Here is a 23,593-nt window from a genome sequence, read left to right as displayed (position 1 = left end):
TTATCCACAGTACCAGCTGGTTCATGAGAAGTGCCCGTACTCTGCCATTAAATGCATTGCAGCAGTGCTGAGAAGTGCAGGCACTCTCCGTTTTAAATTAAACAAGTGCAGGTACTCCGTACCGGACAGCACCTGCCCATTTAAAGCACAGCTAAATACTGATCCAAAGAGCTGTTGACTATGAGACCTGCTGACAGAAAACTAAACATGATTTTTAGGCTTCAACTAAGTTATATTTTTGTGTCTCAGTTTTATACATCTATATTTATTAAACGGAGTACCTCTTTTTACCCTATACACGAGGGATGAGCGTTGATGTGTCTTAACCGTACCCCACTTGTGAATAACCCCCCCCCCCATAATCCATATATATGTTATTATATAACCAGATATTGTAGACCCTAAAACACGGCCCCCTCTCCAGCTGAACAGTGTGCAGTGCACTCTTTTCATCTCTTGACCCTCTGGATTCATCCGCAGGAGAACAGCCGGCGCCAGAAGCAGCACCTGAGCCAGCGCTTCGACTCCCTCTACGCCATCATGGAGGAGCGGAAGAAGGAGCTGCTGCAGTTCATCGCGCGAGAGCAGGAGGAGAAGCTGCGGCACGTGCGCGCCCTCATCCGCCAGCATGGCGACCACCTGGAGGTCACCTCCAAGCTGGTGGAGACCGCCATCCAGTCCATGGAGGAGCCGCAGATGGCCGCCTTCCTGCAGGTGACGTGGGCGCCCACTTTTGGGCTTCAGTGCACGGCTTTGGCGCGCAGTACTGGAGCCCGACACTACTTCAGGCAGTGGGGTGGGAAATACACAGACAGGGGTGAAAGGTCATGTGGCGGGCGGATAAAGATTTAATAAGTCTGTAAAATCCAAAAGCCCACCACCAAAACCTGAACGAAAATGTCCACCCATGAAGATGTAATGTCAAAAGTTCAAATGTCCCTGTAACAGGAACACCGAGGATCCAGGGGTCGGAAATAAGGGACACTGGGCGCTGTTCACCGGGAGAGCAGTAACACAGGGTGTGCTGGTCAGGTGTCTTTCCAAGCTGGGGCTGTAGAGCGTCTTCTGAAGTCCACACACATACATGGGCTGGCCCTGCATGGGCAGCTTGTATCCATTCCAAGGGGCGATAACGAGAAGCTAAGTTCAGTTTAAAGCTGGGCCATGTGGTTGAGGGGGATCTGAATATACATTCTCAGGGGGGCAGTGCAGACTTCCTGGGCAGGGCTGCTGCCTTTCCAAACCCCTTCCAGTGCAGGACACAGGGGGAGGCCGCGTATGGCCTAACAATGTGCATTAGGAGGTAGAAGTCAGACTCCTCAAGCATCTCTGAGCAGGTCTGCAGCCAGAGCTTCCAAAGCAATGGGATCCATTTTGGTTCTGCCCTTTGTTGTGCACCAGAGCTCGGGCCCCGCAAAGGCTTTGTTATTTCTCTTCCTTCCCAGAAAGGCTGCTGCGCTCTGATAGTGAGACGCGGAGTCCGCAAAAGAAGCGTGGAGGCGATCGATTGCAAGTTTGAATCCCTCAGGACCGAATAATCTTTTACCCCCTTGGTTGTGGCAAAATAAACGCTGTTTTATCTTGTAAAAGGTACAGCTATCTCTCAGGTCTGACACTAAGACACAGGTGCCTAAGGACTTGATTGCACAAATACCCAGGGGTTTCCTGGATGCACTCTCTGCTTCCCTATAAACACATCATACAGGAGGGATGCGTATATTGTCCTAACTGCCAAGTGTTGCCCCGCTATCTGGGTCAACTTCACCTGCCTTTTCTAATATTGTTTTTATTACTTTTTAAAAGTCCAATCAGATCTATCATAATCCTCTTCCGTGTGGGTTGTGAGGTGGCGCCTTCCCAAATATTCCACAAAAATGAACACAATGATCCTGTAAGGAAAGATAACCTCTCTCATCTGGAAGCGTCCCTATCCCGCTCATTTACCTATGCCAACCCATTACCCTAAATCACACAAACATCTGTAGCCAAGAACCAGACGGAGGGAATAAAATGCCCCCATCAGTTTTCTCCACACTGTAAGGATTATGTCTGTGTTGTTGGCCCTGCTATTAGCAGCCATTTGGTCAAATAACCTGAGGGCTCTGAGTCTAGGAGGGCACATGACTTCCACATCATATACGCCGGCAGTGGTCGGCACACGCCTAGACACATATCCCTGCCGCTGATGGTACCTTTCTGCCGTGGTGTCTCATTGCCTTAAGTCCCACATGGGAACATCTGGAGCCTGTATTATCTTCAAGGACCTTGATCACTCATTTCAGAACACCCAGCAGCTGGAACACTTGTTCCCACATTTTAGAATGTATGTCCGCCCCACATCTGTAGTATCACCTAAAGGAGTCCATTCCTGGATGTGCTGGGATGTTCACAGACTGTTTTTATGGCAACTAGAACCTCTTTCCTCCTCCTTTCCCCTCTTCTGCTGGACAGGCAGGTCAAAGGTTAAGGTACACCAAAATACACACCTGAATGCATTACACACGCAGAGTCCCCAGTTCCAGCTAAAGTTAACCTGAAAAGTGGGGGAAATGGCGCGCCTTGGTATAATAGGCAAAGGAAAATCTCCATCTGGTGGGGTTTTGCCAGTGTCTATGGATTTAAACTGAAATCCGTCACACAGCTGGCCGAGCACAATCCCCAACAGCCCCTTCGCAGGCTGGTGGTATGAGGAGGGGTAACACGAGGGTCTTGAGAGGACCGCTGTATGGGACGTTTCAATGGAGTCAGCTGGTCAGGGGGTGATTTGCATTACAGGAGATGTTCCTTCTAGTCATGACCTGTAGATGTGCAGTCCATGAGACAGGGAGAGGCGCGGGGTCCTGGGAGGTAAATCATCTTCTGGCGAACATCTGGGGAGCACTTCTAAAGCACTTCTCAATCCCTATGGGTCGGCGCTGCAGCAGTGAGCGCTGGGTTAATATCATGGGGTTTTCAATCCAATGAAACTAGGGAGACATCAGCTTAGTGGCTGAACTGTTGGCTTGGGAAAGAGAACACTTGAATTTCAATCCTGGCTTCTCATTTTGGCAAAATGGCAAGATCCTGGGCAAGTCACTTGTCCTGTCGCCCGCGGCATCGTCATCTGCCAAAATTGAGACTTCGTGGGGAAAAAGCAACCTCAGTTTTAAATGATTTTTTTTTTTAAAACATGAAACAAGCGGGTTTGGAGGGCGGAGGATAGGCCAGTGAATCCAGAATCATGAACTGTGGTTGCAAATCAATGTCTTTCTTCTCTCGTTGCAGCACGCCAAAGAGCTGAACAAGAAGTAAGTGCCCCCCCTTCCGTGTTCTACTCACATGATCGATGTATGACCCCAAACTTTTAATCTTGTTGTCTTAAAAAAACTCATGTGCAAACTTAGCCTGGTCACCTATTTAATATGTTAACATGAAGATACACAACTTCTGACCCCTGTAGCAACTGTTGACTCCATCAGCACACATTGCAACCTGTAATGAGTAAAAATGATTTTTTGTATGCCTTTGCCATGTTTTCCGGCGGCTAGTAATCGTCAGTTAGAAGCATTTACACTGTGGCAGGTTGCTGCTTTCACCCAGTCATGCTGTTGGCTTTAACCTACCACCTCCATGTTTTCAGTTTTGAAGTAATGCCTCTTTAGTGACACTAGAGGGCGCCTGTGGCCTTGGTATTGCAGCAGTGACGCCTTGAGCACGGAGGCACATACTGCTTTAAATGTTTCCCACGCATCACTTGCAATGGATATGCGTAAAGGCCGGGTGAACCGAACGCCTTGGATGCCGGGTGATGGTGCCTCGGTCTCTCTGTTGTATCACCCTACACGGAGAGGTGATGAATAGAGAGGTTTTATTCTTCCAGACCAAGACTCGGCTTCCAAAATCCGGTGCCTGTTGGCTTCACAGTTCTTCATAATGTGACTGAGTAGAATCTTAGGGCAGCAACATTCTAGACCAGGGATGTTCCAAGTGAGAGCAGGGGACAGGGGTGGGAGAGCCTACTATGAGTTAGAGAAAATCAATATATTATAAGTACATAATTATAACGCATCTCCCTCGGGAGGGGGAGGGGAAGGGGAAGGGGAGGAAAGTAAACATATGTACATGCTAATACTTGTGGATTAAAAAACATACAAAAGAGTGCAGAAGAACTACATAAACAATCATTTTCACAAAACGTCTCCTGTAAAACAGGTGGGTCTTTGGCTCTGGTAGGTTTCTTGATCAAAATAGGTGCATCGCGAGTCATTCTCGGATTAGCAACATTACTATCCCTACAGTATGTGGAGCTGCTGTAATCAGTCTGTCCATACTACACAGCGATCCATTTTCCAATATGACAACTTTACATCCGAGTTCCTCAATCTTTATGGGATAGGAAAGAGACATTTGTTTTTTTCTTACACACTGGGTTCGTTTGCCCGGCAGATTTTCAAACTCTTCCATTACAGTGTTTTTTATGCAATGTCTTCTGTCGCATCTGGTCTTGTTTTTCCTTTGGCAACTCTTTATTTGTTTCCAGGACCCTTTTTTGTTGTATATCAACACTCACTGCCACACTCTCTGATAACCACGCAAGAACCCTTTTAGTAGCAGGCAGTCCACTCCTTAAGAACCCTGTGATCCTATAAGGGGTGATGCCCTAAGACCACAACTTCTCCTGTATCGCCTCATCAATATCTTTACCCAAAATACAAGCCCATTGAATACATGATTGGATCATTTTATTGACTCTTCCAACCAAGCCTTTAGCTTGTGGCCAATCTAGAGCTCTTCTGAGATGTTCTACCAAACATTCTTGGAGGAAATTCTGAAAATGCTCTGAATTAAATTGTTCTGCATTTCTAGTTTTCAACGTCTTGGGTGAACCTCCCTCAGGAAAATAGTTGTAAGGACATTCAGGAGGACACCAGTGGTGATGTAAAAAACAAAGGGTTCTATCCATTTGGAATGGTTGTCTACCAGTATTGTAATATATCTGCCCCTAAACCGGGTTATTGAATGGGGTAATTGAATTCCATAGCTAATTTGGTCTACGGTTTGTTGGGTACCTCCGCTGGTGACAAGGGAGTCTTTCTGGTACATTTAGAACTGTTGCTATTGGCACACCGTATGCAATCTCGAACCTTCTCTTCTATCAAGTTATCCACGTGAGGCCACTAAAATGATGATGGACGTTGTTTTTGGATAAACTTCTGCCCTGATGACTCTCATGAGCTAAGTCGACTATTTGATCTCTCAGAGATCTGGGGCACTGTTTTCTTGCCTCTCAGTACCATGTCACCCACTAGACATATCTCACTTCTGACTTCTCTTTGCCTGCTCAGGCACATCCTTACGACTTATTAGCAACCCTTTTTATGTATATTTCTAACATTTTAAGTTCTTCACCTTGTTCCGAACTTCACTTCTAATCTGTTGTTAGGTCCTTCCATCATTATTGTCACCACATTGTCACTCAACACTATCCCTACTTTTAATAGGTGTCCGGGATAGACAGTCAACCACCTTAGTATGTGAATCGGGACGATACTCCATCTTAACATTGTAATCTATTACTCATAGTGACCATTGAACATTTCTGGGAGTGTGCGTTCTACATCCTTTAGAGAAGAGGCAAAAATGAAGGTTTGTAATCTGTTCTTACAATGAAAGAAAACCCCATAAAAAGCTTCTAATGTTTAATTGTCCAAGCACATGTCAAAGCCTCCTTCTCACGGTAGAGTAATTTGTCTCAGAACACTTAAGTGTGCTGGAATCAAAAGTTATGACCTTTTTCTTACCTCAACATAACATGTGTATTTCTAAAGCACACGTTCACCCAGGGGTATCTTGGCGCTGTGTAAAAGCTGTTTATTGTTACCCAACTCAATGATACTCATTTTATCGACCTCAGAAGGATGAAAGGATGAGTGGACCCACTGGGATTTGAACCTGTGACCATGAGGTCGAACACAGACCCCTACAGTGGATGCATTAGTCCACTAAACCACCAGACCGGGCATACTGAGCCACCAGACGTGGCATACTCAGCTAACATGGCACCTAAACCTTTGGTGCTGGCATCTGTGGTTAGGATGGTACAAGACATTTATCAAAATCAGCTAAAGACGGGGCTTCAACAATGAATTTCCTTCTGGTTAAGAAAGTCTCATTACAGTTGGATGTCCATATAAAGAGAGTTCCTTTCTAATGTAAGGTCCTAATTGGCTCAACCTTGTCTGCAAAACCTTTTGCAAATTTGGAATAGTATTCAGCCAGGCCCAGGAAAGACCTTGCCTCATCTTTGATGCTGTGCCAGCAGCTCCTACCAGATCTGTCTTGGGCTTAATTCTGTCTTTAGACAATGTGTGACCTAAATGTGAAACCGATCAGACACCTAGTTCACATTTCTCTTTTTTTTATGCTCAGACCAGCTTTTTAAGTCTCGTTAATACATGCATTAAAATCTTATTGTGCCTTGACTCATCCTTGCCGCATGTCATCTTGATCATTCGGCTGCAGTAGCTTTTGCATTATGCATTGAAAGGCAATGGCAGCAGAGGCCAACCCGAATGGCACGCAATGAGACTGAAAAGCCCCAAAAGGCGTTGTGAAGGAAGTGAGGGCGCAGGAATCTGGTGTAAGACCACTTCATGGTATTCTGATGATAAATCCAACACTGAAAATCCGCTTGCTTCTCCTATAACGCTCAGCATTTCATTTATTCAAGGAACGGGATGGCGACCCACTCATACATTGGCATTTAGATCCCTTAAATCAACAAATATAGGTATGTCTTTCCCACCCTCCTTGGCATTGATAACTATAGGAGCCAACCAAAGCAAACCTTTTATAGATTTAATAACTTTAAGTTTCAGGAGATTGTCAAGCTCTTTTTTCAAAGGCTCTTTCATCATGTGCCGGACGGGACAGACCTTATGTGACACAGGTCTGGCAGAAGATTTAAGTTTAATTTTGTGTTTGAAATTAGAAAGAAGTCCTAAGTCACCAGTAAATAATTCAGGGAATTCCTTGCATACCTCTTCTCCTGTGAAAGAGCGATTTACAATAAGAACATGTTCCTACGCATTGGAAGTTATAATAATTTCAAGTTATTTCTGGTCTCTCTATCCTAGGAGGTTGGGTCCCTTTTTTTGCATATTTAATTTTTTTTAATTCTTTTTATTCGTCAAATATACAATACATATTAAAACATTACAATACATGTCCATGTATTCCTTGTTTTCAATTCAGTCCCCTTGTTATAGTCTGTTCCCTCTGATTGTCGCAATTGTCTCAGCAATTTCCAGTTTGCATTTGTTTGCTTTTATAACGTTTTGCAATATTTGTATTTCCTATTTTCATTCTGCCCTTAAATCAAATTTCCATTTGGACCAATCATTCCAATTGAAAAGAGTCCTTATTAAAACCACCTGGTTTGATGCCCATTTTTTCAATCACATATTTATGTAAGCCACATTTGTCATTGATCACTTCCCTATCAGTCAGAGTGAAAGAGGAATGTGAGTGTGCAAAGACTTGTGCTGCCTCATTATCTAATACAATCTTACAAGATGGTGATTGGATCATGGAAAGTACTGCATCAATTTTAAACACAATACTTGTTATTGTCTTTCACAGTGTCAACCACATCCACACTCACACTTTTTTTTTATTTTTGAGTCATTGCATACTCTTAGGAAATGTCCCCTCTTCCCACATTTCCTATATTGAGCCCTTTCCACAAGGATGTTAGCTACATGACCCCCAATGACGACATTTAATCAAGGCTCTATCACGTGACAATTTATCTTGTTTTTTTTTATTCTTTGCATTATAACCTCTTAATGTATTTGTATACATGTATGCGTCAGGAGATTCCATCATTTTAACACATTAATCAGTATGTTCTACCCTCGTGGGTATATCTTTAGCTTCCTTCGAATATGGGTTTGCAGCCCAAAGATTTTCTTGGATGTGGGAATAGTTTCTGCCGCGTATCAGTTGATCTCTTATTAAAGAATCATGCAAGGTCCCAAAGTTACACATGTTAGATATTCCATGCAATGCTCTTATATATATATATAAAATCGAGCAACTTTCCATTTTCCCTTATATCCAGCCAAAGAAGTTATGTCTTTCTAAGACAACATTCACTTTGTCTCCAAAATGATCCTCAAGCATTGTCATCCTGGTTTGGAATAAATCCAACTTAGATCCCCCACTTTGTCCTGATTCGCTGACTGGGTTGATAGTGTCTCATAAATGTTCCTGCCGTCAGCTCTAAGTAATGCATGAGAGCATGTCATTTTCTCCTCCGTTTTGCAGTGAGATAGGACTCAAATATATGACACCATTCCTTCCAATATTAATCACAATAAAGAAAAGGGGGAGAAGGTATAAACCCTACCTCATCCTCCTCAAGAATAAAGTTACACACACAAAACAGGAGGTAGGGTATAAAGAGGCCTCAATCAAATGGCAATTGTTGGTAATTTCAAGAAAGCACACATGTTTTGTGAAAACTGCCCTCACCCACAACAAGTTGTGGCATGCTTCATCATCGGGCTGCTACTGACGCCTCTGCGCCTACCAACGCTAGAGGCGGAGCAATAGGGAGGGGTAAACAGTACAACAATGATACAAACAAACAAAAAGGCAGGATCCTTTAGTGCAGAAAAGGTGAGTTTAAAAACTGACCCAGGGATGTCTCTATAATAATTTTATTCCTGGATTCCCCAGTCAGATTAAAAAGGTATATATGTGAAGAAACTATATACCAAATGGATGATGGTGGAGTGAGTTAATTTAAGTGCTCACCACCCCTCCATGCTGCATAACAGTCGACATGTTTCTGCCGATCCAAAATTAAATCTTCGGCATTCCTCAGGACAAATTGGATCCTTATGCCCTTTTCCAAACCCCCGTAAATCCCCACTATTGTGGGTTATACTCCACCTATCAGTCTGGAGTTCCTTGTGTAACTTACTAAAACAAAAAAATGTGAAAATAAAACCTCACATTTATCACAACAAAACTTTATCACGTGTGCTTCTTGGACAAACAACAGCAATTGCCAACCACCTATTTGGTGTGGCCGAAATTTTAGTCTATGTGGAGCTCAATTCACCATCATAATTCAATCAGGCAAGCAATGGCCCATCCAGTGGTGTATTCAAGACACACTATTATGTGCTTAGTACCCACAACAATATCTGAATGTATTTATTACATCACTCACACGGAGTAACGCGTCGCACCACATGCCAGAGACATACTCCAACACCCACACATGTAAGTAAAAGTTATTTTGGGGTTATTACCCCCATCATAATAGGAGGTATTTCCAACAAATACGTGTAAGCTCAGTACCATATCCAGCCTGTCAATATGCTTACCAGAGTTTATTAAGCACGTTGCTCGACAAGGCACTGGAGTAGAGAGCGACCCTCTGTAGTCACACACTGCAGAGGGGGAAACAAAAACCACAAGTGTGTTTAATGTTAAAGATCGTCAGTCGAGTCCAACGTGGTCCCTCTATACGGTCTAGCTTATGGACCCGTATATGTCACATAATTGCACTTAGTTTCCTATTATCCTCATTGTATTAGCTATGGAAGTTGTACTCTGTCCTCCTCATTCACAGCCTCTTTAGAAAACCATGGAGGCTCTCGTGAACTTCTGCTTAATGCGTATGTACCCCCTGTTGTAAAAAGGGAGCCGGAGATACCTTGCTACACTCAGGCTTCTCTTTGCATGCTGCCGGATCAAGTGCTCTAAGTTCTTCCCCTCGATAGCTATAAACTCGATCTGGCTCACTTCACTCACTCTCTCAGCAAATACCCCTTACTTCGTCAAGAGTGGTGCGCCGCCTACGGACTCCGTCTCTCCTGGTGCCGCGAAGATGGTCTCACTGGCAATTCCTACGGTATATCACTTCCGCTATCATAACACGTAATGCGTGCTGATGACGGTGTGCGTGACACGTAATCGGGCGTCAAGGCTCGTTCACACTTCTATGCTAGACTGCTAACCTTACTAGTACACTCTCAATTTAGTAGAAGTTAGGAGGCCATTATGTCTACAAACGTAGTGATACAGAGTCTCGGCATGATGTTACATACAACTTATTACGAGTGGGCTCAGAAATTGTTATATGTCTATGATGTAAACTTTAAATGTTAGAGGATACCTTAGTGTGTGTCTCTACCCATATTAACAAGAAGTTAACGTAAACAAACAGAAACAACGTCCTTTCGTCTCCTTTATTATAGGTATGCCCATTGATCCTCTTATTTGTTCCTGATACTATAAGACATTAAACTCCAGGGACTCCTCAAATTCACCAGGTGACTGTTGCCCACTGTACTGGATCATTTTCTTCCTAGAGCTGACCACGGTATGTCATCGTTGAGTCCAGTTTCATGACTTCTAGTACGATATACCCACTTCTGCTCTCGCCAGAAAAGGAACTTTGAAGGATCCCTCACAGAAGATGTAATATTGGGTTTATCTAATACTGTCCACAATATGTCCTGTGTTGTATGTCCTTTCTCTGCATAGTGTAAAGTGAGGCGTGTGTTGGTCCTGGCGCACCTGATATTACTCCTATGCTCCATAATCCTTACTTTAACCTTTCTGCAGGTCATCCCGATGTAGATGAAATTACACGGGCACTTGATCATGTAAATAACATTAGATGAGTTACAGTTTGTATGTACTCGCTGTTGCCACGGGTATTTCAAACCCACATCCACCTCTTTAGTGTTCCTGGTCAGGTGACAAACGTCACATGACCCACATTGTGTGTGCCCCGTAACTGGTGTCAAAAAACCTCCTGTTCGGGGAGCCCCCCGAAAGTTGTTTTTAGGGCGAGAGTGTACCAATTGATCCCTCAGATTCTGGCCCCTCCTAAAAGCGAAGAGGGGTTTCTCTAGTTTGAGGCCACTGGAGTTCAATATCCGCCAGTGTTTCAGGACAATACGCTTAATAGCTGTGGAGGAGGTGTTAAAGGTCGTCACACACACTATCTTATTGCTCGCTGGTCTTTCAACTTTCGTTAGTAATGCCTCTCTAGGGCAATTCCATGCTCGTTTCGGAGCTCGTCTGACAATATGTGTCGGATATCCTCTCGCATTCAATTTGCCTGCTAAGCGTACTGCCTCAGTCTTAAACTCATTAGGTTGAGAACAGTTCCTGCGAAGTCGCAGGAACTGTCCTACCGGAAGATTTTCCCGTAGGGATCTGGGGTGAAAACTCCCAAAATGCAACAGTCCATTCTTGTCCGTGATCTTATGATAGACTTTAGTAGACAGTTTTCCCTCAAAGGGAGAGATGACCAAATCCAAAAAAGGTAAACTCTCCTTGGTGATCGTCTTGGTGAAATGTAAAAACTGGTTACGTGCATTTAGCCAGTGTAAGAACTCCTTTATAGATGTCTCATTACCTCTCCAAATGAGGAGGACGTCATCTATAAACCGTTTCCAGACCTGTATGTTATTGGTCCATGGATTGTCTGCATTAAAGATGTATTTCTGCTCAAAAGTTGCCACATCGAGACCCGCTAGACTGGGTGCGAAGGCACTTCCCATAGAAGTACCATGGGTTTGCAAATACAGTACTCCATTGAACTCAAAGAAATTTTTTGTTAGGGCCAACTCAGCTAGATGTAAAATAAATGGTCTAGGGGTCTGATACTGCCAATCCAGGTCAAATAGAAGTTCCTCCATCATACTCAGAGTCTCTTGTTGCGGAATATTGGTGTAAAGGGACTCAATGTCCAATCCCACCAAAAATTCCTCTTCTGGGTCAAAATCCATGTCTGTTAGGAGATTGAGAACCTCAGTTGTATCTTTAAGGTATGCCCTACTACTCTGTACCAACGGTTTAACCCCTTCAGTGCCCGCCCCTTTCCCCGCCCAGTGCCGGCCGTTGCATTAGCGGGCGGGGTCTATGACGAGCTGGACTCGTCATGGGCACAGCGCCACCGCGGCCCATGACGAGTCCAGCTCGTCATGGGCACTGAAGGGGTTAAGATAAAAATCACAATATTGTGACAAGGGCTCCAATATGGAATTAATTCCTGCCACAATAGGTCTTCCTGGTGGAGGTCTAGTGACTTTGTGTACTTTAGGTAGGGTATAGAACGCTGGTGTCACAGGGTCTTTCTTAAGTAAAAAACCAGCCTCATGGTCTGTGATCCAGTCATTATTTAGGGCTTCCTCAACAATCATGCCGATCTCTATTTGAAGTTCTGGGGTAGGATCGCTTCTAAGAATTCTGTAATTCCTCTCATCTCCCAATAATCTCCTGCATTCATTTTCGTATGCCTCTTTTAGTTGGATAACTATAGCTCCCCCCTTATCGGCGGGTTTTATAGTTATTTGTTGATTCCTCTTAAGCTCGTCTAGGGCTTCCCTTTCTTCTCTTGTGATATTCCTGAAGGGTTGTTTGTGAATATCACATAGTTTGTTTATATCATATATAACCGCTCTCTCAAAAGTGGTCACTTCATTGGGGAGTACCGAGTTCATAGGAGTGAAAGTAGACTTAGGACGAAAATTAGTGTCCCCTCTTTTTTCTGGTCTATCTTCCTGATCTGAAAAAAAGACATTCAGTCTTACTGATCTAAAAAAATCTGACAGTTCTTGGTGTACCTTGAAACTGTCCATGATGTTCGTGGGGACAAACCCCAGGCCCTTATTTAGTACTCTTTGTTGTATGGATGTAAGTGGAAGGTCAGTGAGGTTCATAACTAGGTCGTCTCCCTGCTGGTTCCCGGTGTTGGATCCCGTGCCATGCTCCGGGTAATTCTTTGATTTAGGTCTTCCCACTGGACACCCAGGTTGCCTCTCTGCCTCCCCCTGCCCCGGCCCCTGCCTCTGCCTAAAAAAGGGCTCCCCTTTTTTAGGCAGAGGCAGGGCAACACCGGGAACCAGCAGGGAGACGACCTAGTTATGAACCTCACTGACCTTCCACTTACATCCATACAACAAAGAGTACTAAATAAGGGCCTGGGGTTTGTCCCCACGAACATCATGGACAGTTTCAAGGTACACCAAGAACTGTCGGATTTTTTTAGATCAGTAAGACTGAATGTCTTTTTTTCAGATCAGGAAGATAGACCAGAAAAAAGAGGGGACACTAATTTTCGTCATAAGTCTACTTTCACTCCTATGAACTCGGTACTCCCCAATGAAGTGACCACTTTTGAGAGAGCGGTTATATATGATATAAACAAACTATGTGATATTCACAAACAACCCTTCAGGAATATCACAAGAGAAGAAAGGGAAGCCCTAGACGAGCTTAAGAGGAATCAACAAATAACTATAAAACCCGCCGATAAGGGGGGAGCTATAGTTATCCAACTAAAAGAGGCATACGAAAATGAATGCAGGAGATTATTGGGAGATGAGAGGAATTACAGAATTCTTAGAAGCGATCCTACCCCAGAACTTCAAATAGAGATCGGCATGATTGTTGAGGAAGCCCTAAATAATGACTGGATCACAGACCATGAGGCTGGTTTTTTACTTAAGAAAGACCCTGTGACACCAGCGTTCTATACCCTACCTAAAGTACACAAAGTCACTAGACCTCCACCAGGAAGACCTATTGTGGCAGGAATTAATTCCATATTGGAGCCCTTGTCACAATATTGTGATTTTTATCTTAAACCGTTGGTACAGAGTAGTAGGGCATACCTTAAAGATACAACTGAGGTTCTCAATCTCCTAACAGACATGGATTTTGACCCAGAAGAGGAATTTTTGGTGGGATTGGACATTGAGTCCCTTTACACCAATATTCCGCAACAAGAGACTCTGAGTATGATGGAGGAACTTCTATTTGACCTGGATTGGCAGTATCAGACCCCTAGACCATTTATTTTACATCTAGCTGAGTTGGCCCTAACAAAAAATTTCTTTGAGTTCAATGGAGTACTGTATTTGCAAACCCATGGTACTTCTATGGGAAGTGCCTTCGCACCCAGTCTAGCGGGTCTCAATGTGGCAACTTTTGAGCAGAAATACATCTTTAATGCAGACAATCCATGGACCAATAACATACAGGTCTGGAAACGGTTTATAGATGACGTCCTCCTCATTTGGAGAGGTAATGAGACATCTATAAAGGAGTTCTTACACTGGCTAAATGCACGTAACCAGTTTTTACATTTCACCAAGACGATCACCAAGGAGAGTTTACCTTTTTTGGATTTGGTCATCTCTCCCTTTGAGGGAAAACTGTCTACTAAAGTCTATCATAAGATCACGGACAAGAATGGACTGTTGCATTTTGGGAGTTTTCACCCCAGATCCCTACGGGAAAATCTTCCGGTAGGACAGTTCCTGCGACTTCGCAGGAACTGTTCTCAACCTAATGAGTTTAAGACTGAGGCAGTACGCTTAGAAGGCAAATTGAATGCGAGAGGATATCCGACACATATTGTCAGACGAGCTCCAAAACGAGCATGGAATTGCCCTAGAGAGGCATTACTAACGAAAGTTGAAAGACCAGCGAGCAATAAGATAGTGTGTGTGACGACCTTTAACACCTCCTCCACAGCTATTAAGCGTATTGTCCTGAAACACTGGCGGATATTGAACTCCAGTGGCCTCAAACTAGAGAAACCCCTCTTCGCTTTTAGGAGGGGCCAGAATCTGAGGGATCAATTGGTACACTCTCGCCCTAAAAACAACTTTCGGGGGGCTCCCCGAACAGGAGGTTTTTTGACACCAGTTACGGGGCACACACAATGTGGGTCATGTGACGTTTGTCACCTGACCAGGAACACTAAAGAGGTGGATGTGGGTTTGAAATACCCGTGGCAACAGCGAGTACATACAAACTGTAACTCATCTAATGTTATTTACATGATCAAGTGCCCGTGTAATTTCATCTACATCGGGATGACCTGCAGAAAGGTTAAAGTAAGGATTATGGAGCATAGGAGTAATATCAGGTGCGCCAGGACCAACACACGCCTCACTTTACACTATGCAGAGAAAGGACATACAACACAGGACATATTGTGGACAGTATTAGATAAACCCAATATTACATCTTCTGTGAGGGATCCTTCAATGTTCCTTTTCTGGCGAGAGCAGAAGTGGGTATATCGTACTAGAAGTCATGAAACTGGACTCAACGATGACATACCGTGGTCAGCTCTAGGAAGAAAATGATCCAGTACAGTGGGCAACAGTCACCTGGTGAATTTGAGGAGTCCCTGGAGTTTAATGTCTTATAGTATCAGGAACAAATAAGAGGATCAATGGGCATACCTATAATAAAGGAGACGAAAGGACGTTGTTTCTGTTTGTTTACGTTAACTTCTTGTTAATATGGGTAGAGACACACACTAAGGTATCCTCTAACATTTAAAGTTTACATCATAGACATATAACAATTTCTGAGCCCACTCGTAATAAGTTGTATGTAACATCATGCCGAGACTCTGTATCACTACGTTTGTAGACATAATGGCCTCCTAACTTCTACTAAATTGAGAGTGTACTAGTAAGGTTAGCAGTCTAGCATAGAAGTGTGAACGAGCCTTGACGCGCGATTACATGTCACGCACACCGTCATCAGCACGCATTACGTGTTATGATAGCGGAAGTGATATACCGTAGGAATTGCCAGTGAGACCATCTTCGCGGCACCAGGAGAGACGGAGTCCGTAGGCGGCGCACCACTCTTGACGAAGTAAGGGGTATTTGCTGAGAGAGTGAGTGAAGTGAGCCAGATCGAGTTTATAGCTATTGAGGGGAAGAACTTAGAGCACTTGATCCGGCAGCATGCAAAGAGAAGCCTGAGTGTAGCAAGGTATCTCCGGTTCCCTTTTTACAACAGGGGGTACATACGCATTAAGCAGAAGTTCACGAGAGCCTCCATGGTTTTCTAAAGAGGCTGTGAATGAGGAGGACAGAGTACAACTTCCATAGCTAATACAACGAGGATAATAGGAAACTAAGTGCAATTATGTGACATATACGGGTCCATAAGCTAGACCGTATAGAGGGACCACGTTGGACTCGACTGACGATCTTTAACATTAAACACACTTGTGGTTTTTGTTTCCCCCTCTGCAGTGTGTGACTACAGAGGGTCGCTCTCTACTCCAGTGCCTTGTCGAGCAACGTGCTTAATAAACTCTGGTAAGCATATTGACAGGCTGGATATGGTACTGAGCTTACACGTATTTGTTGGAAATACCTCCTATTATGATGGGGTAATAACCCCAAAATAACTTTTACTTACATGTGTGGGTGTTGGAGTATGTCTCTGGCATGTGGTGCGACGCGTTACTCCGTGTGAGTGATGTAATAAATACATTCAGATATTGTTGTGGGTACTAAGCACATAATAGTGTGTCTTGAATACACCACTGGATGGGCCATTGCTTGCCTGATTGAATTATGATGGTGAATTGAGCTCCACATAGACTAAAATTTCGGCCACACCAAATAGGTGGTTGGCAATTGCTGTTGTTTGTCCAAGAAGCACACGTGATAAAGTTTTGTTGTGATAAATGTGAGGTTTTATTTTCACATTTTTTTGTTTTAGTAAGTTACACAAGGAACTCCAGACTGATAGGTGGAGTATAACCCACAATAGTGGGGATTTACGGGGGTTTGGAAAAGGGCATAAGGATCCAATTTGTCCTGAGGAATGCCGAAGATTTAATTTTGGATCGGCAGAAACATGTCGACTGTTATGCAGCATGGAGGGGTGGTGAGCACTTAAATTAGCTCACTCCACCATCATCCATTTGGTATATAGTTTCTTCACATATATACCTTTTTAATCTGACTGGGGAATCCAGGAATAAAATTATTATAGAGACATCCCTGGGTCAGTTTTTAAACTCACCTTTTCTGCACTAAAGGATCCTGCCTTTTTGTTTGTTTGTATCATTGTTGTACTGTTTACCCCTCCCTATTGCTCCGCCTCTAGCGTTGGTAGGCGCAGAGGTGTCAGTAGCAGCCCGATGATGAAGCATGCCACAACTTGTTGTGGGTGAGGGCAGTTTTCACAAAACATGTGTGCTTTCTTGAAATTACCAACAATTGCCATTTGATTGAGGCCTCTTTATACCCTACCTCCTGTTTTGTGTGTGTAACCATTCCTTCCAAACCAGGACAGGCTCCCCAGCTTCATTGAGTCATGCCGGTGGCTGTGACTTGCTGGCTGTGGGCATGACCTGATTATTCAAGGATTAGAAAAGTTGAAAAAGTACTGCACTTTGCCAATAATGGACCTCAGGACACAAAGCGCTCACATTTAGGGCTGGGCAGAGCTCACAGAGTTTCAATCTGCAGAATTCCGCAGAGTGACTTAAAAACTCTGTGAAATTCCACGGAGTTGTGTGAGTGGGCAGTGTTCACTGTGCTTTATTACAAGTTCAAGTTGAACCAGGACTGCACCGTCAGGGGACCCGGATATCAACGTGAACGAGTTTAGGACCCTAGGTATGCACCCCCCAAAAGTTGCCCACCTGCCCCCACATGTACACCCACACCCCCTAAACAAAAGCAGGGCCACATGTGCACGTTACTCACGTGGGTGATGTGCACCAGGAGCAGCAGGCACAGCAGGGGTCCCTGTAACCGCGCCAGAACCTTGCGGTGTCTCATCCTGCGCCTTCCTGGCAGAGCTTAGTCCAGCCCTACTAACTGGCACCCAGAGAGGGAAGAAACTGGAAGAAATCAAAGTCGTCCTCTGGCAGCCAGGGCCCGGCGGTGTTCTGCCTGCTCTACAGCGCTGCTTCCCTCGCCCTAGTGCTCCACCATGCAGGCCCCGCTACTTCTAATACCTTTCCTCAGCCGGCTGGGTGGGCAGCAAAGGGGTCTCTTGTGATGTTTAAATCCTGGGACAGCCCGGGCTGACTTACTATGACTTGGCAGTCTGGACTCACAGAGGAAAGCCAGGCCTGGAGGGAGCCACCCCTTTCAGGGGTCAGGTCAGGAGGATTTGGGGCGTTGGCATACTTCTGATGTCTCCTGGACAAGGACGCCAGAGTTATGCTCAATTGAGACCCATCTGTTTTCGATTGAGAAACTTTGGAAGTGAGCCTGGTCTGGGCCACCTTCTGTCTGTGTTGTGATCTTGGGCAGCTCTAGTCTGCATAACACTGGCTACAAGTTAAATCACAGACAGGGCACTTGCTTCTCCTCTTAAAGAAAGGCTTGTCTGTGTTGTGAAAACAAGTGAACACAGGCCCGTTGATTGGAATTAAAAGCGCCGGCTTGGCTGGCATGGCACGAATTGTACTGTTTAAAACTAACTCATGCAAAGCAATTTGAAGTAAAACAGCGACATCGTGTTTGCTGCGTTAAGCCATTAGTTACCAGTCAATGATGGAGGAACCACATGTCATTCTTCATGCGCCGCTATAGAAGAGTAAATGTGGTTCCGAAGCAGAGCATGTTCATGTAAATAAGCATTGTTGGAACGAACGTGTGGGACCTGCCAATAACACAAGCATAACGGCCAGAGCTGCCATCTTTAGTTTGAACCTGAGGAGCCAGGCTTGCATCTCGACGTCCTATGATTCTGGGCAAATCACTTCATCTCCCCGTAGCTTCGAGATAGAATGCAGTGCGTAAGTGAAGCGCTCCAATACCATCATGTTAAGTTTGCGCAGGGGCGAGTGCTGCAGTGAGCACGCCTGTATTACTTTCCTCCGCCAGTGGATGGCAGAGTTTTTTTTCCAGAACTCCGTGCTCCAAGTGGAGCACGGAGTGGGCAAACTCTGCGAACTCCGCTGGTGGAGCGAAGTTGACTGTCCACCCCTAGCCTTGGAGATCATACACACTAGTACTGAGTTTTGGCCACTAGAGGGAGCTCCTTTCCCACCAGTATAGTAATGTTCACCTGAACAAAATGACAGGCCAGAAGTGAAAGCAGGAACTTCCTGAAGGGGAAAGAAGAAAAGACCAGCGGAGGAACACAGACCTGTTGCTCAAGTGCAGTCAGGGCTGGCTCTAGAGCAGCGCGACTGGTGCGACCGTACCAGGCGCTGTCTTCGGGTGGGGGCATCCTCTTTGCAAGTATATTACGGTTTGTAGTGCACCTGCTGCTTCGTTCCTGGTCTAAAGCAATTGTCAGGAAACAATAAAAATGTCAAGATAACTCTAATGATTAATGTTCTTCTGGGAGAGAGATCAGAGATTTTTCTAGTGGAAATTTCGACTCATGGTAAGGTAGCGCAGAAGGTTAATATACCTGTTGCAAAGAACATGTACCATGCAGATCACAAAGTACATATAATGTACATAGGTCAGTTGGTTACTGCTTTTGTCTGAGATATCCTTTTGTTACTTGGAGTTTACAAGTTTAAATTCTAGCATGGAACAGTGAGCTATTAACAGTCATCTAAGAGCTACATGCAAACTACAAATTATAGATTAAAGCATTTTGATTTTTCCCCTAGTCTTTCATTATCCTAACATTGGAAAAGGAGTTCATTTGATAGAAATCAATTCTGATTATTAAAGCGAACCCCCAACCATGGTGTTACATTTAAAGTTCTGAGTTTGTGCTTCTCCAGACCAAGCATTATTAAACTACACTGTCTACCAGTGTGGATGACATGTGACTTCTACACCTTGTAGTCCTCTGACTTATGTAACATTTCCTGTACATTGATTTACACACATATGATTGATTGTCTTGTGTAGTGTGTGTGATGTGAAGTGCTCGGACACCCTACACTGGTATGAGTGGCACTATAAAGCTAATTAAATGCATCTGAGAGAGAGTGGTTATGGAGACTTGAGAGGCACGGTTAAAGGGTAGTAGTGAAGGAATCTGTGGCGGAGGTGGTCATTGGGGCGCCAACAACCATTGTCGCACTGGGCACCACCAGCGCTTAAACCGGCCTTGAGCGCAGGAACCTGCACACAAGACTGCATCTGTGACATACTCCTTAAGATGAACCTCTGACACAGGAATCAGAGATTGCGGCAGCGTTTCTTGGGTAATGTACACAGTTAGGTCCCCGATCCAATGCAGCAAAAATTGGCTGGTGAGACCACCAAGGCAACAAAATGAGGGGTCACTGGTGGGGTACAGGAGCTCCAGGTACAAGGCAGTTAAATTGAAAGAAGGCAGCCTGCAGTATGTTCCTGCTCGTTGGAAATACACCGGCAGCTGGCAGTCTCAGTCGCTCTCATTCCTCTTTCTTCTATCACGCTGTCCTTCCTCCATCTACTCTTATTCTGTCCTTCCTCCATCCCTCTGCTCTCACTCTGTCCCTTCCTCCTTCTGCTCTTTCTCTGACCTTCCTCCACCCATCTGCTCTCACTCTGTCCTTCTTCTGTCCCTCTGCTCTCACTCTGTCCTTCTTCTATCCTTCTGCTCTCACTCTGTCCTTCCTCTGTCCCTCTGCTCTCACTCTGTCCTTCCTCCATCCCTCTGCTCTCACTCTGTCCCTTCCTCCTTCTGCTCTTTCTCTGACCTTCCTCTGACCTTCCTCCACCCATCTGCTCTCACTCTGTCCTTCTTCTGTCCCTCTGCTCTCACTCTGCCCTTCCTCCATCCCTCTACTCTCGCTCTGTCCTTCTTCCATCCTTCTGCTCTCACTCTGTCCTTCTTCTGTCCCTCTGCTCTCACTCTGCCCTTCCTCCATCCCTCTACTCTCGCTCTGTCCTTCTTCCATCCTTCTGCTCTCACTCTGTCCTTCCTCCGTCCCTCTGCTCTCACTCTGTCCTTCCTCCGTCCCTCTGCTCTTACTCTGTCCTTCCTCCGTCCCTCTGCTCTCACTCTGTCCTTCCTCCGTCCCTCTGCTCTTACTCTGTCCTTCCTCCATCCCTCTACTCTCGCTCTGTCCTTCTTCCATCCTTCTGCTCTCACTCTGTCCTTCTTCTGTCCCTCTGCTCTCACTCTGTCCCTTCCTCCTTCTACTCTCGCTCTGTCCTTCTTCCATCCTTCTGCTCTCACTCTGTCCTTCTTCTGTCCCTCTGCTCTCACTCTGCCCTTCCTCCATCCTTCTACTCTCGCTCTGTCCTTCCATCCTTCTGCTCTCGCTCTGTCCTTCTTCTGTCCTTCTGCTCTCACTCTGTCCATTCCTCCTTCTGCTCTTACTCTGTCCTTCCTCCATCCATCTGCTCTCACTCTGTCCTTCCTCCATCCTTCTGCTCTTGCTCTGTCCTTCCATCCTTCTGCTCTCACTCTGGCTTCTTCTGTCCTTCTGCTCTCACTCTGTCCATTCCTCCTTCTGCTCTTACTCTGTCCTTCCTCCATCCATCTGCTCTCACTCTGTCCTTCTTCCATCCTTCTGCTCTCACTATGTCCTTCTTCTGTCCCTCTGCTCTCGCTCTGTCTTTCTTCCTCCTTCTGCTCTTGCTCTGTCCTTCTTCCAGCCGTCTGCTCTCAGTCTGTCCTTCCTCTGTCCCTCTGCTCTCACTCTGTCCTTCATCTGTCCCTCTGCTCTCACTCTGTCCTTCCTCTGTCCCTCTGCTCTCACTCTGTCCTTCATCTGTCCCTCTGCTCTCACTCTGTCCTTCCTCCATCCTTCTGCTCTCGCTCTGTCCTTCTTCCATCCTTCTGCTTTTGCTCTGTCCTTCTGTCCCTCTCCTTTCGCTCTGTCCTTCCATCCTTCTGCTCTCACTCTGTCCTTCTTCCATCCTCCTGCTCTCAGTCTTTCCTTCCTCTGTCCCTCTGCTCTCACTCTGTCCTTCATCTGTCCCCCTGCTCTCACTCTGTCCTTCCTCCATCCTTCTGCTCTCACTCTGTCCTTCCATCCTTCTGCTCTCAGTCTGTCCTTCCTCTGTCCCTCTGCTCTCGCTCTGTCTTTCTTCCATCCTTCTGCTCTCACTCTGTCCTTCTTCCATCCTCCTGCTCTCAGTCTGTCCTTCCTCTGTCCCTCTGCTCTCACTCTGTCCTTCATCTGTCCCCCTGCTCTCACTCTGTCCTTCCTCCATCCTTCTGCTCTCACTCTGTCCTTCCATCCTTCTGCTCTCATTCTCCCCTTCCTCCTTCCCTCGGCACTCACTCGGTCCTACCTCCATCTGTTGGCTCTCACTCCCTGCCATTCCTCAGACAATCCCCTCCGGACGCCCAGGGATTACGAGGACCTGTATTCTTTCCATGTCTTGTGGTTGGCTTTCACCAGCTGCCTTGCCCCCTTGTTCTAAGGTGCTTGTTTGAATTGTCGGGGTGCTACAAGCATCCCTTTACCAGGTGTCACTCTGGGGAGGGGAGCGTCCGGTGCTCACTCCTCACTGCCTTATCCAGGGCTGGACTGGCTGTTTATCTCACCAGGCGTCTCCCCGGGCTGCAGCAGACATTAGAGGCCCCTTTTGGAAGGGACCACGGCTCCCCCTGCCACCCTCTCCAGCCCCCGGGGGGTATTGTAGCAGGAACATGGGGGTCATAAGCAGAGAGACGAGAGAAACCGAAAAAGAGATGAAAGAAAGAGCAAAAGGAGAGAGAGAAAGAAAGAAACAAGGGATGAATGAATGGAGGGAAGAACGAATGAATGAATGGAGGAAGAGAGAAAGAATGAATGAATTGAGGGAAGAAAGAAAGAATGAATGAATGGAGGAAAGAAAACGAATGAATGGAGGAAAGAAAGAATGAATAAATGGAGGGAAGAATGAATGAATGGAGGAAAAAAGAATGATTGAATGAATAGAGGAAAGAAATAGCGAATGAATGGAGGGAAGAATGAATGAATGGAGGGAAGAATGAATGAATGGAGGAAGAAAGAATGAATGAATGAATGAATGAATGGAGGGAAGAAAGAAAGACACTGGATCCAACATTTTTGCGAGGATTGCTTGTGTTTCCCCATCCAGCCTGGCCTTATTCCTGCCTCCCAGTCCACTTGTGGTCTCACTGAATTTGGATGATGAGTTTGAAACACCCTATGCAATAGGACACTGTTGTGGCCTCCAGCATCTCAGAGTACACACCATCAAAGTAAACTGATTGTTCATTGGTCAAGCTTTGAGAAGCCGCCCACTTACCTACACTCCTCCATCTTTGCAGGATCACGGACACGTCCAAGGAGCCCCCCATCGAGCGCCCTGAGCCCGGCTACGAGACCATGGACCACTTCAGCGTGAACGTGGACTACGTGTCCGAGATGCTGAGAACCATCGAGTTTCACTCAGGTATGTGGAGGTGTCGCGCGCCACTCACAGGCGAGAAGGGTCACGTGCCACCTGCACGTGAACTCATCGCCCACACCTGACATCTGTGCGTGACAGTTGGCCCACGGATTTTATTCCAGTCACGGCTAGCTCAGCCATTTATCCTTATGAGGTCGATACACTGAGTGTTTGTTTATTTTCAATCAGCTGAAAGCCTTTGCAGTATAGAGGTAAAATGGTGAAACAGATATTCACACTTTAAAATCAAGGCAGGGAAAAATATATATATATATGAAAGGGAGGGGTTACGTGAGACAGAGAGACAATAAGGTTCATTTTAGATACATCTGGATTACGTAACACGATGCCACCTGCCTGGAGCCTTCATACCTCAAGGTTAATCTGAGAGTCTCCTGAGAAGCCCTGGTGTAGCTCTCGTCACTTCCGGTCAGTGTCACAGGACATAACCCATGACATCCTTACGTGGTCCGACCCCTGATGCTTTC

General features: G+C 45.5%; 1 protein-coding gene across 1 annotated transcript in view; it reads left to right on the top strand.

The window, feature by feature from the left end:
• Positions 1 to 23,593, top strand: part of TRIM54 (tripartite motif containing 54) — a 229,480-nt gene that overhangs the window by 152,872 nt on the left and 53,015 nt on the right. Inside the window, exons 5-7 of the mRNA XM_085613274.1 lie at positions 481 to 714; positions 3,265 to 3,287; positions 22,984 to 23,108. Of these exons, the coding sequence (XP_085469400.1) occupies positions 481 to 714; positions 3,265 to 3,287; positions 22,984 to 23,108 (382 nt within the window). The remainder of the gene's footprint in view (positions 1 to 480; positions 715 to 3,264; positions 3,288 to 22,983; positions 23,109 to 23,593) is intronic.

This window comes from Triturus cristatus, chromosome 6 (assembly GCF_964204655.1).
Source record: "Triturus cristatus chromosome 6, aTriCri1.1, whole genome shotgun sequence".
Lineage (NCBI taxonomy): Eukaryota > Metazoa > Chordata > Amphibia > Caudata > Salamandridae > Triturus > Triturus cristatus.
Note: the sequence above shows the minus strand (reverse complement) of the source record. Positions and strands in the feature narration are given on the sequence as shown.